General features: G+C 36.7%; 1 protein-coding gene across 2 annotated transcripts in view; it reads right to left on the minus strand.

Annotated features, from left to right (window-relative positions):
• Window positions 1-825: 825 nt before the first annotated feature.
• LOC106060281 (uncharacterized) overlaps window positions 826-13,281 on the minus strand; it is a 66,586-nt gene continuing 54,130 nt past the window's right edge. For both annotated transcript variants that reach the window (XM_056011292.1, XM_056011291.1), the window contains 3 exons: window positions 12,200-12,385; window positions 4,554-4,754; window positions 826-1,178 (listed from right to left, as the gene is read on the minus strand). In XM_056011292.1, coding sequence (XP_055867267.1) covers window positions 826-1,178; window positions 4,554-4,754; window positions 12,200-12,385 — 740 coding nt within the window. The remainder of the gene's footprint in view (window positions 1,179-4,553; window positions 4,755-12,199; window positions 12,386-13,281) is intronic.

Consider the following 13,281-nt stretch of genomic DNA (forward strand, 5'->3'; position numbering starts at 1 on the left):
TTAATAATTCAAGCTCCTCTCACATCTCATCTCATAGCCTCCTACACCAGGGCTGGCGTGTATTGTTGCCTGAAGGCAGACCTCAGCAGCTCTCCACACATTCCCGTTGAGGGTGAGTCACTCATCACCCTCGGCTAAGAACTGAAGGCATTCCAGGCTGAAGTCCCAGGACCGGTCTGCATCCACCGCAGGAGTAAGCCCACCGCGTGGCATCCTCATCCTCATCACACTAGTGCCTGCCTACCTGCAGGGCACCAGCAACTGGCTACAACACAACGGAGCTTTAACTTACCTCACCCCGAAAGAGAACCTTGCATAACAGATAAGTAAGAGACAGCCGAATAAGCAAACCATACACGAATCTTTATGAGCAACACCCCAGTGATGGTATTATCTTAAACGGTATCATAAAGTCCTAAATCATTCTGTACATCCCCCCCCCTTTACTCGCTAATTGTATTTCTTGTTAATTAATCTTTATTAAATATTTGTTCTTCCACAAAATCATTAAGCTTTGCGTTTTGCTTGTGCCTGTCTACGTGCCTATATAATGCTAACAAAATATTTACCACGTTGTGGCTCTAAGACTTTACCCCTAGAAGTCGCAGGCCATCATCCCCATCGGGAAGTGCAAACGGACCGATCGGCGGACTTATTCCACACATACATACATACATACATACATACATACATACATACATACATACATACATACATACATACATACATACATACAAGAATTGCTTTAAGAGTATAGGATTTGAGAACTAAAATAACAAAAACTAATTCTAAAAGCAAGCACAAACAAATTTAAAGATTTTTTTTCTATAGAAATGTATTTGAATAGGCTTTTTCTTCTTCCTCTTTGACCATTTTGAAAGAGAAACATGTTTTCCCAATCAAGATAATTAATAGTGTAAGAACACAAACTATTAATATCACGACATATTTATTTATGACAGATTTTACTTTTGCGACACTAAAACTTGCCTCAGTGGACGACTGTCTGGCTGCTTCAGTTACTAAGTCAGTAGTGTTGTATAAACGGTCATCACAGTATGTACCGGTGCGACCAGGAGTACATTCATAGCATTCTCCATCATAGGTACAGTCCTGGTGTAGACATGCTAGGTAGCATATATCTAGACAAGAGTAGCCGTAATATGGAGCGATACAATCTGTGGGTAAGAATGTAAAACAACTTATAATGTAACTGCAACTAAAAATGACTTTTTGAAACTGATGGTTTATTTCTTTTTACAAAGCTTATATCAACTCTCTCTGTTTCTCTGTCTGTCTGGTAAAAACACACATGCACATAGCTGTTTAACTTTCTCGGAAATTTTCACTATAAATTATTCAATGTCAAGGCAGTTACTGTGAATATCCTTATTAACTACTAAATGTAAAAAAAAAGTATTGAGCTATAATTTGAGCACAAGACGTAGCAGTTGATCTTTCTAATCTTAGTATTAAATATTATTCCCTACTGCCTAGTGCCTATTTTTAGTCAAATACGTTTATAATTAGCGGTAGTGAAAGTCTACTGCTTTCTTCACAGTAAATCTATACTATAAATTAGAATGTAAGGCGTATATATGTATGTATGTATACAAATGAACAGTGATAGGTAGAGGTCAACGTGTGACCCCGGCGAGATGACACAGCAGCGAGTGTTCTCTGGAATCTACATGTACAAACAAAGACAGGATGTGACGTGTCTTAACGTGTTGTTCCAGGGGACGAACAGATCTAAGAAGGTGGCAGTTACTAGTGAACAGTGACAGATAAAGGTCACTACGAGTGACCCTGGCTTAATGACACTGCAGCAGGTGTTCTCTGGAATCTACATGTATAAACAAAGACAGAATGTGACGTTTCCTCACGTGTTGTTCCAGAAGATACTAACAGTGTTTGTGCAACTTTGGAGAAGCGATTAGGGACTCTATATAAGCCAGAGAGGTAATGTGAAAGTCAGTCGTGAGTGAGTAGTATGAAGTCGTAGGTAGAATCGTCAGTACAGTCTTCGTTACTGTTGTCTACTGTGCGAGACAGTAGAAGAGGATGTGTACCACTCGATGCAAGTTAATTAGGGTAGAGTTACTTGGAGTGGACTACTGTCGTTAAAGTCTATACATCAAACTACAGTGGACTTGAGCAGTTACAGTCAATACAGTCGATGTAAGACTTGTGCGGCTCTGATTCGGTAGACTTGAGTACGACTTGGTTCAGCTTTGGGAGACCTGGAGCGACACTGGGAAGTGTGTTGTTGGTCTGTTCTGTGGAATACGGCTCAATGCAAATTGAGAAGAGATGAATTGCAACGAAGTGAAGAGATGAATTGCAACGAAGTATAGCTAACTGTAAACTGACAGATATTGTACAGTCTTCTACGCTACATGTTACAGTGAAGAATTGTTAGAGTTAATAGTCAATAAAGTTATATGAAGCTGAAAGTTGAGTCGTCAAGTTCTTTGCAGTGTTTTTATTTGTCTGCCTACTAGAACATTTAGCCAGAAGATTCAGAAATACGTAACAGTATGTATCTATGTATGTATGTATGTATGTATGTGCCGAATAGAAATCAAAACCGTTAGACCAATCTTGATAAAACTTGACAGAAATTTTCCTTGTGTACTAACTTGAACCGTGACGTATGTATAGTAGCCCTAAAACAAACTTAAGACCCTCAAAACAAAAGTTGACCAACTCTATGAAAGCATTATAACTTCATCGATCTAGGCCATGTTTACCATGTTTACATGAGAAAAAGATCGAAAGGATCTAGATCAAGTTTTAAGAACTACACTTTGCACAGATAGTTTTTTACTTTGACACATGAAAATACAAAATATAGTCCATTGATTTCACTATTTAACAAAATTAACCTTCAAATTTGTGTTTCAAAAGTATGTTTACATAAATTCGTTCCTTATATCTGCAAATTTAGAATTCCTGACGGACATTCTTTCACTCGACAATACCATAATTTTACACATCTTTCTATTCCTTGGTCTAAAACTATAATTCCACTTTAAGATGATATAATTTTAGTACTTTAACACATGAACAGACTACTTATATTCCATTCATTCTATATTTTAATCAAATTAACATTCAAATTTGTTTTTTAAAGCATTTTTAATGAATTCATTCGCTAAAACAGCGAAGCAGTGTAGAGATATATTAATTCATGAATCGATACTAAAAAAGGTGACGCATACGCAAAGCAAAGCCTACACTCAGCGCAGAATGAACTCTATCCAAGCCATTATTTAATTCTAGATTAGTATACATCTAGATCTATGTCTAACTCAAGAACTACTTTATACTTTAACACAAGAACATACAAATTTAAGTCTATTCATTTCAAATTTTAATCAAACAAATGAAGGCCTACAAGCAAATGTTTTTATTTGAAAAAATGGATTTAATTCGATTAGCTATTTTGATAGCTCCATTCATACTATTTTTACATTTACGCATTCCGCATTCACTTTACCTATTACATTATTTTTTCGTTTAATAGTTTACAAAACACTGTCAGTTGACTATATCGACAGTGATACGCAAATTAAGACCCTCGGGCCGCGGGTAATATATGTCTAGTATATTATAGGGTACAAACGAAAACCGCCAAAAAAGGAAAACAATGCTACTTTTGTGATGTGTGGCTGTATATGTGGAGTTATTTCCATTATTACGTTTTTTACACGTTTATTCTCTAACTTCCCATTTTTTGATCTAGTTGAAATTTAGCATAATTATTTATGGACGATGAAAACAAAAATAAAACATTTAGTTCGTTGATTAGTTGGTAATTAATTAAGTGTGCTTTATATTAAAAGAAAGCTTATTCCTGCAGTAGTAAGATATATTGCTCTGATTCTTTCAAAAATGATTATATATATATATATATATATTATTTTTTTTCTATAAATATAATACTTATGAACATACTTATTAACTTCTGGATTGCCAACTTTTATTCTGTATTTCTTGTTTAAACTTAAACGATTCACACAACTGAAGTGGTTTAAACATTCTTAACTCTTTCTAAGTATTTATTTGCCCATAATTCAAAGGAATTCTTCATTTCGCGTATCACTATGTCACTAAATGTTATGATGAAGCTTCAATGTCTTCCTCCTTTGTATTCAGAAAGTGTTTTATTTGGTTTAGAATTAAAGGGCAACGCATGCTCTTTCTTTTATCTAACACAAAGTCAAGTTTATACAATCCAACATTTTAAATCCTGTAATGAGGTCAAATCAACGATGATATCGTCAAATAGGAGACTTAGGTCCTCTCGCGCCGTTCGGCGCACTGGGCGGAAGGCTGCCTCCATAACGGTTTGTCATTGGCAATGTTTGAAGCCTCCTCCCACCTGGTGTCCACTGTTCTGAGGTCCTTCATGAAGGTGTGGCGCCAAGTTATACGATGACGTCCGTGTTTGCGCTTTCCTCACATTGGCCTCCATGTCATCGCAACTCTTGGTAAGCGTAGGAGAGATAGAGTTAAAAAGAATAGTTCTTAAAAACCTATATACTCGCCTCCGTAGACTTCCACTTCACATAGATCCAATGTCCCACTCAATACTCTGATATTAACAGATCGAAACTCAAAGACACTGTTAAAAAACGCATTCTGAACAAATACATCTTTCCCACTGGAAAACTTCTTGGACTGAACCTGTCCGTGAACGTCAATGAGTTCCACAAAGTAGTTTCCACGGCCGTCGTCTCTTGAAAAGTCTGAAGAATATAAGGCATCGATAGAGAGTGTCTTTTAAAGTAATTGTTGAACTACAGTAATGTTTAGTTACCGATAATAAATCATAATAATAATAATAATAATAATAATAATCTTTATTTACCGTAAGGTAATTTGTCTTACAACTTGAGCATTACACTAAACAAAACATTATAACTATAAAAAAAAAATGTACATTCACACCAGACCCACTCATAATTACATGTGAAAAGTTTATACCAGTTTCTATTTAATGATTTGATTGCCAGGGGAACAAATGAGTGTTTGTGTCTGTTTGTCTTTACTATCAGTGTATTGTAAATCTTTTGTGATGGTAAAATCACAAAATCCTGACCCAAAGGGGGATTTGTTATTTCTAGAATCTTTTTAGTTGTTTTTTTTTTTTATGTCGTCTCTAGTAACAAAATGAAAGATTCGGCTAAATGTAGATATCGGAGAACATTGGCAGTGGTCAGTTTATGTTTTCCTTGGCACAGTCTGCAAAGGAGCTTACAGCAAGTTGGCTAGAAGAATAAAATAGGTTCCTAATGGGATGACCGATAGTCATATAAACAGTTTGCTTAGATTTTTAAAAATGTAAACATTGCCTGTTGTCTATAATGAATATTAAACATCATTGAACAGGAGCACAGAGACCAAGTTTTTAAATGAGACAAAGTAGTGAAATAAAATGAGACGAAAATAAGGGACTGCGTCGACCAAGGCTCGAACCAGTGACCCTGGAAACGACAACACCGACTAGCGATAACGCACTAAGCGAACTTAAGCTCTAGAGTCTAGACCATCGGATTATCCGAATAAAGTTTGTTCTGGTCCAGAGTCATTTCGCCCGTATGCAAATTTCCACCCCAGTGGTCAATGGTCACATGCCCTAGATAGCTCCTCCCCCACCTTGCCACATGCGTTCACCCACAACTTTAATAGAGCCGACACAGACAGCCGTTAGGCATGTATTAGACAAACAATGGCTCTATTTAATTGTGTATCTCTCATAATGAAAGGCGGACAACATAAATACATAACATATAGAAGCTTCAGTGGGTTCACTGGTTCGAGCCCTGGTCGGCGCAGTCACTTATTTTCGTCTCATTTTAATTCACTACTTTCTCTCATTTAAAAACTTGGTCCCTGGTGCTCCTGTTCATTTCTGTTTAATATGTATGTATCATCATTTGTATCAGCACCTAGCTTCACTTCTATATTTACGTTCAAATCTTAAGTGCTCATAACCCAGTTTCCTGGGTTGGAACCAATATCTGATGGGTACATGACATTAGGTGAGGAAAAGTAAAGATGGTTGCTCGTTGTGTTGGCCACATGACACACTCGTTAAAATAGGCCACAGAAACAGATGACTCTGTTTGCCCTATCATCATCATAATCATCATCATCATCAAACTCCATTAGAGTGAGGGCTTGAGAGGCTCAAATCCTCTCTTGCAAAAGCCCTGGACAGAAACCCTGCTGCATTGCGTAGTGCATACACATCACCATACAGGTCGAGAATTTTTGGTTTCCAGACCTGTCGAGGTGGAGATCAGCAAGTCTGGGGCAGTCCAACAGAATATTAGGGGCACCGTGAATCAAAATTTGGCCAAATATGAGCTAACAGGACAGTGGCTTGTCCTGCACTGTGCTATAATAGCGTGCTCAGGCCTGGACAGCCTCCACTACGGGGAAGTGCGGTCAGGGCGCCTCATGCGCTCCCAGACTCCACGGGCTTTTTGGGACTTGTTCCCAGCACTCAAACGACTTTTCCATTTCTGTTTTTTTTTGTATTATAGCCAAGGCTTGAAGAAAGCTTACAGCCTGTTCAGTGGGTGGCATTTGCCCTCCCTGGTGGGTCAAAGAGTCTCCAATTGTGTTGCCAGTCACACCTATGTGACTCGGTACCCACTGCATTATTTGCCCTATAGACTACAAGGTCTGAAATGGGAACTTTACTTCTTTTAATAATAATGCTTAAAAAAAAGGGATAAAATGCAAATCTCATGTCCATAGCCAATGGGAATTGTAATAAACGTGTTTGTCTAACTGTCACCTCTCAATGTTCGGAAACGTAATTTGCAGGTTAACTATAAAAACATTGAATAAACTTTTCATTTGTAAAAAATTAGAACAAGATTACAAAGAGAGTTTGTGATATCACACAAACTCAAAGGCATCCCCTATCCTATACACCAATATTTTGATCGTTTAAAGAAATTTGGCGTTATTTTTCACATAAAAGGAAACAGTTCAACACGTCGTCTTTCATAAGACTCTCCTAACTCTTCTGGATCAGCATGGAAACCTCCCGATACAGTGTCGATGGCATCTAGTGAGGTAGCTCAGGGTGTCACCCCTCCCCATCAAACTTTCTTAGAATAAGTTGCAATGAACACTATTACTAGTTGTTTTTTTGTTGAACCAATACAATGAGCTGATTACCTACTTTTATTGATTTTTACTCAAATGTAAAATCCCAATACTAATTACATTTATTCAAATGTTATTACGTATATAATTAAAATTTTAAACAGACTTAACATCATATGAACATGTTTCTTTTGTTATACTTTAAATGGTATAACGTCGTGCTGTATTATTTACACTACAACTACCATCTAGATGTGTCAAGGCATATTTGGGCATATATCTAGAGATTTTATTATTATCTTTTCCAATGTGTCTACTTTTACCAAGTAATAATTTTTCCAACTTGGTTGTCAACCCCAACATGGAGTTGACTGGTGCGGCCTGCACCCCTTACACCCCCTCTCCTAGTGACGCCACTGCTCCAAGATATATCTCGAGACTTTATTATCTTTTTCAATGTGTCTGCTTTTGCCAAGTTATAATTTTTCCAACTTGATTGTCATCACCAAACTAGTGTCGACCGGTGCAGGCCGCACACTCGCTCCTCCCCCATGACGCCACTGCTCCAAGATACCTACTTCCTTCCCAACAATTTCAATTAATATATTAGAGTAGACGAAGTAAGAAATAAAAAAAAGAGAGCCTGCACAAACGGTTTCCCATGCGAACAGCATAGGCTAAAACACTATTATCCACTAGTAGGCCTACTAATCCTGATCATAATCACTCTATTTACTTAATAGCAAGGTCTAGACAACATCCAAAATATAGAATATATATTGAATCTAGATCTAGACAAGATCTAGATTTCTTGACTAGTTCTAGATATGATATACTCTAATCTAGAATCTAGATCTACATATAGACTAGATCTCTAGACTAGTTCTAGATATAGAGAGGGCAGGGTTTGAACGCGGGACCATCGATAAATCCAAACGACAGTCCAGAGTAAAAACTGCAAGACCAGGCAACCATCCTAGACTCTAGACCAGTGATTCCCAAAGTGGTCTATATAGACCCCCAGGGGTCTACGAAGACTTCCAAGGGGTCTACGAAAGTGAAAAAATAAATTGGGGGTCTATGAGATGTCCATGGGGGTCTACGATAATGGATTTTCATTTAAGCAGGTCGTGACTTAAATTTTTACATTCCATTAATGTAATTGTTTCATACGCTAATTACCTTAGTTTATCCTTGAAATATTTATCCTGCTATTCAAATGAAAAGTTATTGTACTTAATTCTAATACTTTTTTAAAGAGCTTAATTTAGTCTACATGTAACTAATGTTAAACATAAAGAAATGTGTAGACTGTACGACATTGATTATTTAAAATTGGGATTCATTTCTTCTTTGTCAAACAAGCGGGTGCCTAAGTGCCTTTTTTATGATATGAAACTAATTACGCAGGAGGATCATCTGAGACGATGCCACCCTGACAAAATAGATAAAGATTTGAACAACTTTCGAACACTCAAAGATAAAGAATAGAACCACAAAATCTCTCTTCGACATCTTACAATTTCTCTTTACTTATAGTAAATATGACAAACACTATAGGTAAAGCATTGATTTTTACAGCCGTTGAAGTTTTAAAAATGGTTTTACACATACCTACATCTGATCTTATTAAAAGAATTTTTTTAAAGCAACCAGCAACAATACAGTTCAAAGACACATCGGTGGCATGAGTTATCAAATTAAAAGCTTCTTATATAATTCTTTGCAAACGACATATATACAGTTTGGGATCAGCGGTGTCACTGGCTCTGACAGGATGTAATGATGTGTGATGCAAACTGCCTAAGGATTGCTGGCTCCTAATTTTTACTCAGGGTTGAAACACAAATGCTTTGGATCACCATGTTTGGGTGCAAGGCAGCAGAGCTTTGAATTCAGGTGGGTAGCAAGCCAAGGCTAATGAGCCCTTCCTGCTCAAGGCTTACTGGTTTAGAAGCCAGTTAATCACCTTCTCCCTAAGTGACAACAGTTCCATGGACTCAATATTAGCTCCTTGTGAAAACTTTTGCAATGATACTTAAGTTAAGGCAAATTAAATTAATTAATTAATATTTAATGTTTGAAGAGCTACTTCATAGAACAACTAATTCCCATATGAAACATAATATTCGTAGCAACGTAAGATAAACCTGGAAAAAGACATTTCCAGTGTGTTTGGTGATTCCAGGAATACATATTAATTGTTATTTTAATTGGTTTAAATTTGAATTTTATCAAAAAAAAAAAAAAAGATAGATCCATGTAACTTAATTTGTAGCTTTAATTTTTTTTTTTACTCTTTGAGTTAGAAATTAGTTTTCAAAAAATGTTGATGAATTTGCAAAAATGCAATATAAGTTAAGGAGGGGGTCTACCAAAAACCAGAAAACATGGCAAAGGGTCTACGAGACAAAAAAGTTTGGGAACCACTGCTCTAGACTATAATAGGTTTAGGTTTAGACTAAATAGACTCTAGATAAAGATCTAGAACTAAATCTATAGCCTAATCTAGACTAGATCTAGAAATCTATAAATAGAATCTAGATTTACCAGAGCTAGATCTAGGTCAATATTATGACCAAGTTTCATGGGCGTAGCCAGGGGGGGGGTTCTTGGGGTTCAACCCCCCCCCCCCCCCCGAAATGAAATCCCCCCCCCGCAGGGAATTAAGTGACTGATTTTTGCTTTCATTTTGTTTATTTTAGGTGAGATTTTAATACTAAATCATCACTTACCACAGCACAGCCGAGGGAGTTTGAGTTAAAAACCCTGTACCAGGGGATTTTGAGTTTAAACCCCCCTACCAGGGGGTTTTGAGATTTAAAAAAACCCTATCAGGGGGTTTTGAGATACAAATCTCTCTACCAGGGGGGTTTTGAGTTTAAAACCCCCTACCAGGGGCTTTGAGTTTAAAACCCCCTACAGGGGGTTTTGAGTTTTAAACCACCTACCAGAGGTTTTTGCAGTTAAATCCCCCTATTCTATAAAACAAAACAAAAAAAAAATGCAAAAAGCAATCCCCAAATTCCAACAGCACAGTTAAGGAATATTTTGATTTCAAAATTTACGATAAACCCCTCTTCAATATAAAAAAGCAAATTACACATTCAAAATTTTATGAGCGTAGCCAAAGGGGTTTTGAGTTTAACCCCCCCCCCTCCAGTTGGGGTTTGAAGCTAAAAAGTACTTCTTCAATATAAAAAAAAGCAAATTACACACTATAAAATCCATGAGCGTAGTCAAAGGGGTTTTGAGTTTAAATCCCCACCTCCAGATGGCTTTTTCTTTAAAGTTAAAAACCCCTCCAGATGGTTTTGAGTTTAAAATTCCCCTACAGAGCGTTTAGAGTTGAAAAACTCTCTCTTCAATATTATTTTAAAGCAAACTACAGTCACCAAATTCTATGATCGTAGCTAAATGGGGTTTTGAATTTAAAAACAACTCCAGAGATTTTTTAGTTTAAAACCCCTCAACAGATGATTTGACGAAAAAACTTTCCTTTTCGATATAAAATCTAAAGCGAAATACAGGCATGTAATTCCAAAAGCGTAGTCAAGAAAGGTGACAAATTTCTACCAGTGGCTTGGGCTCCATTAATAAAGTGTGAATAGTCTTCTGCCGAAATTGAAAAACATTGAATGTGGCTCAACAAAGATGGCTAAGACAGATTTTAGGAGTCAGTCATAGAGATCGGGTCTAAATCAAAGAAATCATATGCCGAACTGGGAGTCGAATCCTTAGTACGGTTGTGACAGAGCGTCGCATGAGGTTTTGCGGGACATGTTCTCCGACAAAATGAATTACGCAAAATAAGAGTTGCGGAAACAGCTTGCCGGAAAATGCGCCGAACGGTGCGAGAGGGTCTAAGTCAGTAAGAATAGCACATTAGGTTTTTGAAATAAAACTTTTTAATAGCAAGATAATGCACTGTAGATACCTCAGAATATGCATTTTGTTGGCTTTCAATACCAGAAATAGTGCTCGGCGGCGGGGCTTCGCCCCGCGCTGGGGAAGCGCTGCGAGCTCCCCCAGACCCCCTGGATAGCAAGGGCGGGGTGTCTACAATAAACAATAAACGTCTTCCGAAAGGGTCAGAATGTAATAAAGATTAATTATGTACACACACACACAAATATATTTTTTTTCCGCGGGGGGGGGGGGGGGAGGGGAATCCGCCCCCCCCCCCCCAAAACCCCTCCCGAAAAAAAATCCTGGCTATGCCCATGCCAAGTTTAGTAGGTCTATTACTGGGTTATAGTGCACTTGTGCTGTTCGCGTCAGATTCACTTCTTGATGTGATACAACTGCTTACATAATAAATAAATCTGAGCCCCTAAGCTGTTAGATGATGAACTATTTTTAATGGATTATAAATGTAAGTTTTGTTCAAATTGTTTAATACAATTAAATCTAGATCTATGTCTGGCCTTATTGTAATTTAGTTGTTGTCAAGTGTATAGCTTAATGAGGTTGTGTGAAAACTGCGCGATATAAAAGTAGTACGTTTTTTAAAAACGTATTCACCAATCGTAAACAAGCAACATTTAGTCACGTGACAATATTGATAAAACAATGGAAAAACGTATTACGTGACAGCCTTTATAGATTGCGCAAATTGTATAGAAGAGATAGAGAACCACGTGGCTAAATGTTTTTGTTTACGATTGGTGAATGAGGTCCATTGAAACGATGTTCGTATTAAAATTCTTGTTAAAAACAACATTTGAATCAGTATTCTATTCCATGAGTTAGTTAATAAATGGAAAATCTTTTTTATAATGATCCATTGATACTTTTTCAATTAAGATCTTAGATGCAATTTTTTTTGACCAATTAGTGAATCTATGAATGAAGCTTGATTTATTAATGTAGAAGCTTGTGAACCTTTTAATAAGACTTACTTCCCGTCAAGTTTTTCATTAAAAAGTGGTGTAATTTCTTGAAAAATCTGCTTGCTTATATAATTTAAAAAAGTATATGGTTTACACAGACAGGCCTCACAAAACTAATAGCGTCTTATCCCATTTCGGGGGCCACTAAAAAAACCTCAGAAAGCAAAGAAATCTACCTGTGTAAAGTAAAACTTGAGCTGAGTAGACCTCATGCCAAAAGTAAAGTTGAAGTGTTATACTGGAGTTCATTGTCAAACAGCCACCTCGACCATAGTAACCATCTGTCAGTGTCTCAATGTTGGTCCATTTGTATTTAATGAGACTCCATCTCACTTTTGAGACTGTAGATGCAACATTTCGTCCTGTGAACGAATGTGTTGTACAGTCTGTTTATCTATCTATCTATCTATCTATCTATCTATCTATCTATCTATCTATCTATCTATCTATCTATCTATCTATCTCTATCTATATATCTATCTTTATCTATCTATCTCTATCTATCTATCTATCTATCTATCTATCTATCTATCTATCTATCTATCTATCTATCTATCTATATAAGTGATTCCCAAAGTGGTTTATATAGAACCCTTGGTTTCTAAGACGACTTCCACCGGGTCTAGAAAAAATAAATTGGGGGGTCTATGAGCTGTCCATGGAGGTCTACAATAATGGATTTCATTTCAGCAGGTCGTGATATTAATTTTTACATCCCATGATCCCATTAATGTAATTATTTTCTACACTAATATACGATTTGTACCTTATTTAATCCTTTACTTATTTATCCTGCTCATCAAAAGAAAATTATTTTATTTCAATACTTTTTGAAATAGATTTACTTTGTCTAAATGTACCAAATGTTTAACAAATAGAATCATAGATTTTACAGCGTTGATTATTTAAAATTGGGATACATTCTATCCTTGTCAAACAAGCCGTTAGCTAAGTGAATTATGACGATATGAAAGTAATTATGCTGAAGGATTATTTTCAATGTAGCCACGCCCCCGTCACCGAGTGCATCAAGGTTTTGATGTTTGTTTCCTGTGGCTTCGACTTCGGCAATAAATCGATCTTCATTTATGTGAATGAGTTCCATTTTCCTCAGTGTTGTTGATCCTAGCAGGCATGTTAGATCATTTGGCACTACCATATAATCTACATTGAATTTCTCATTGGTCTTTAGATTGGTGGTTACCAACGTAGCTTTTACTTTTGGCTCCATTACCGTCTTATTCCACATAGTTAACCT

Source organism: Biomphalaria glabrata, chromosome 14 (genome assembly GCF_947242115.1).
Source record: "Biomphalaria glabrata chromosome 14, xgBioGlab47.1, whole genome shotgun sequence".
NCBI lineage: Eukaryota > Metazoa > Mollusca > Gastropoda > Planorbidae > Biomphalaria > Biomphalaria glabrata.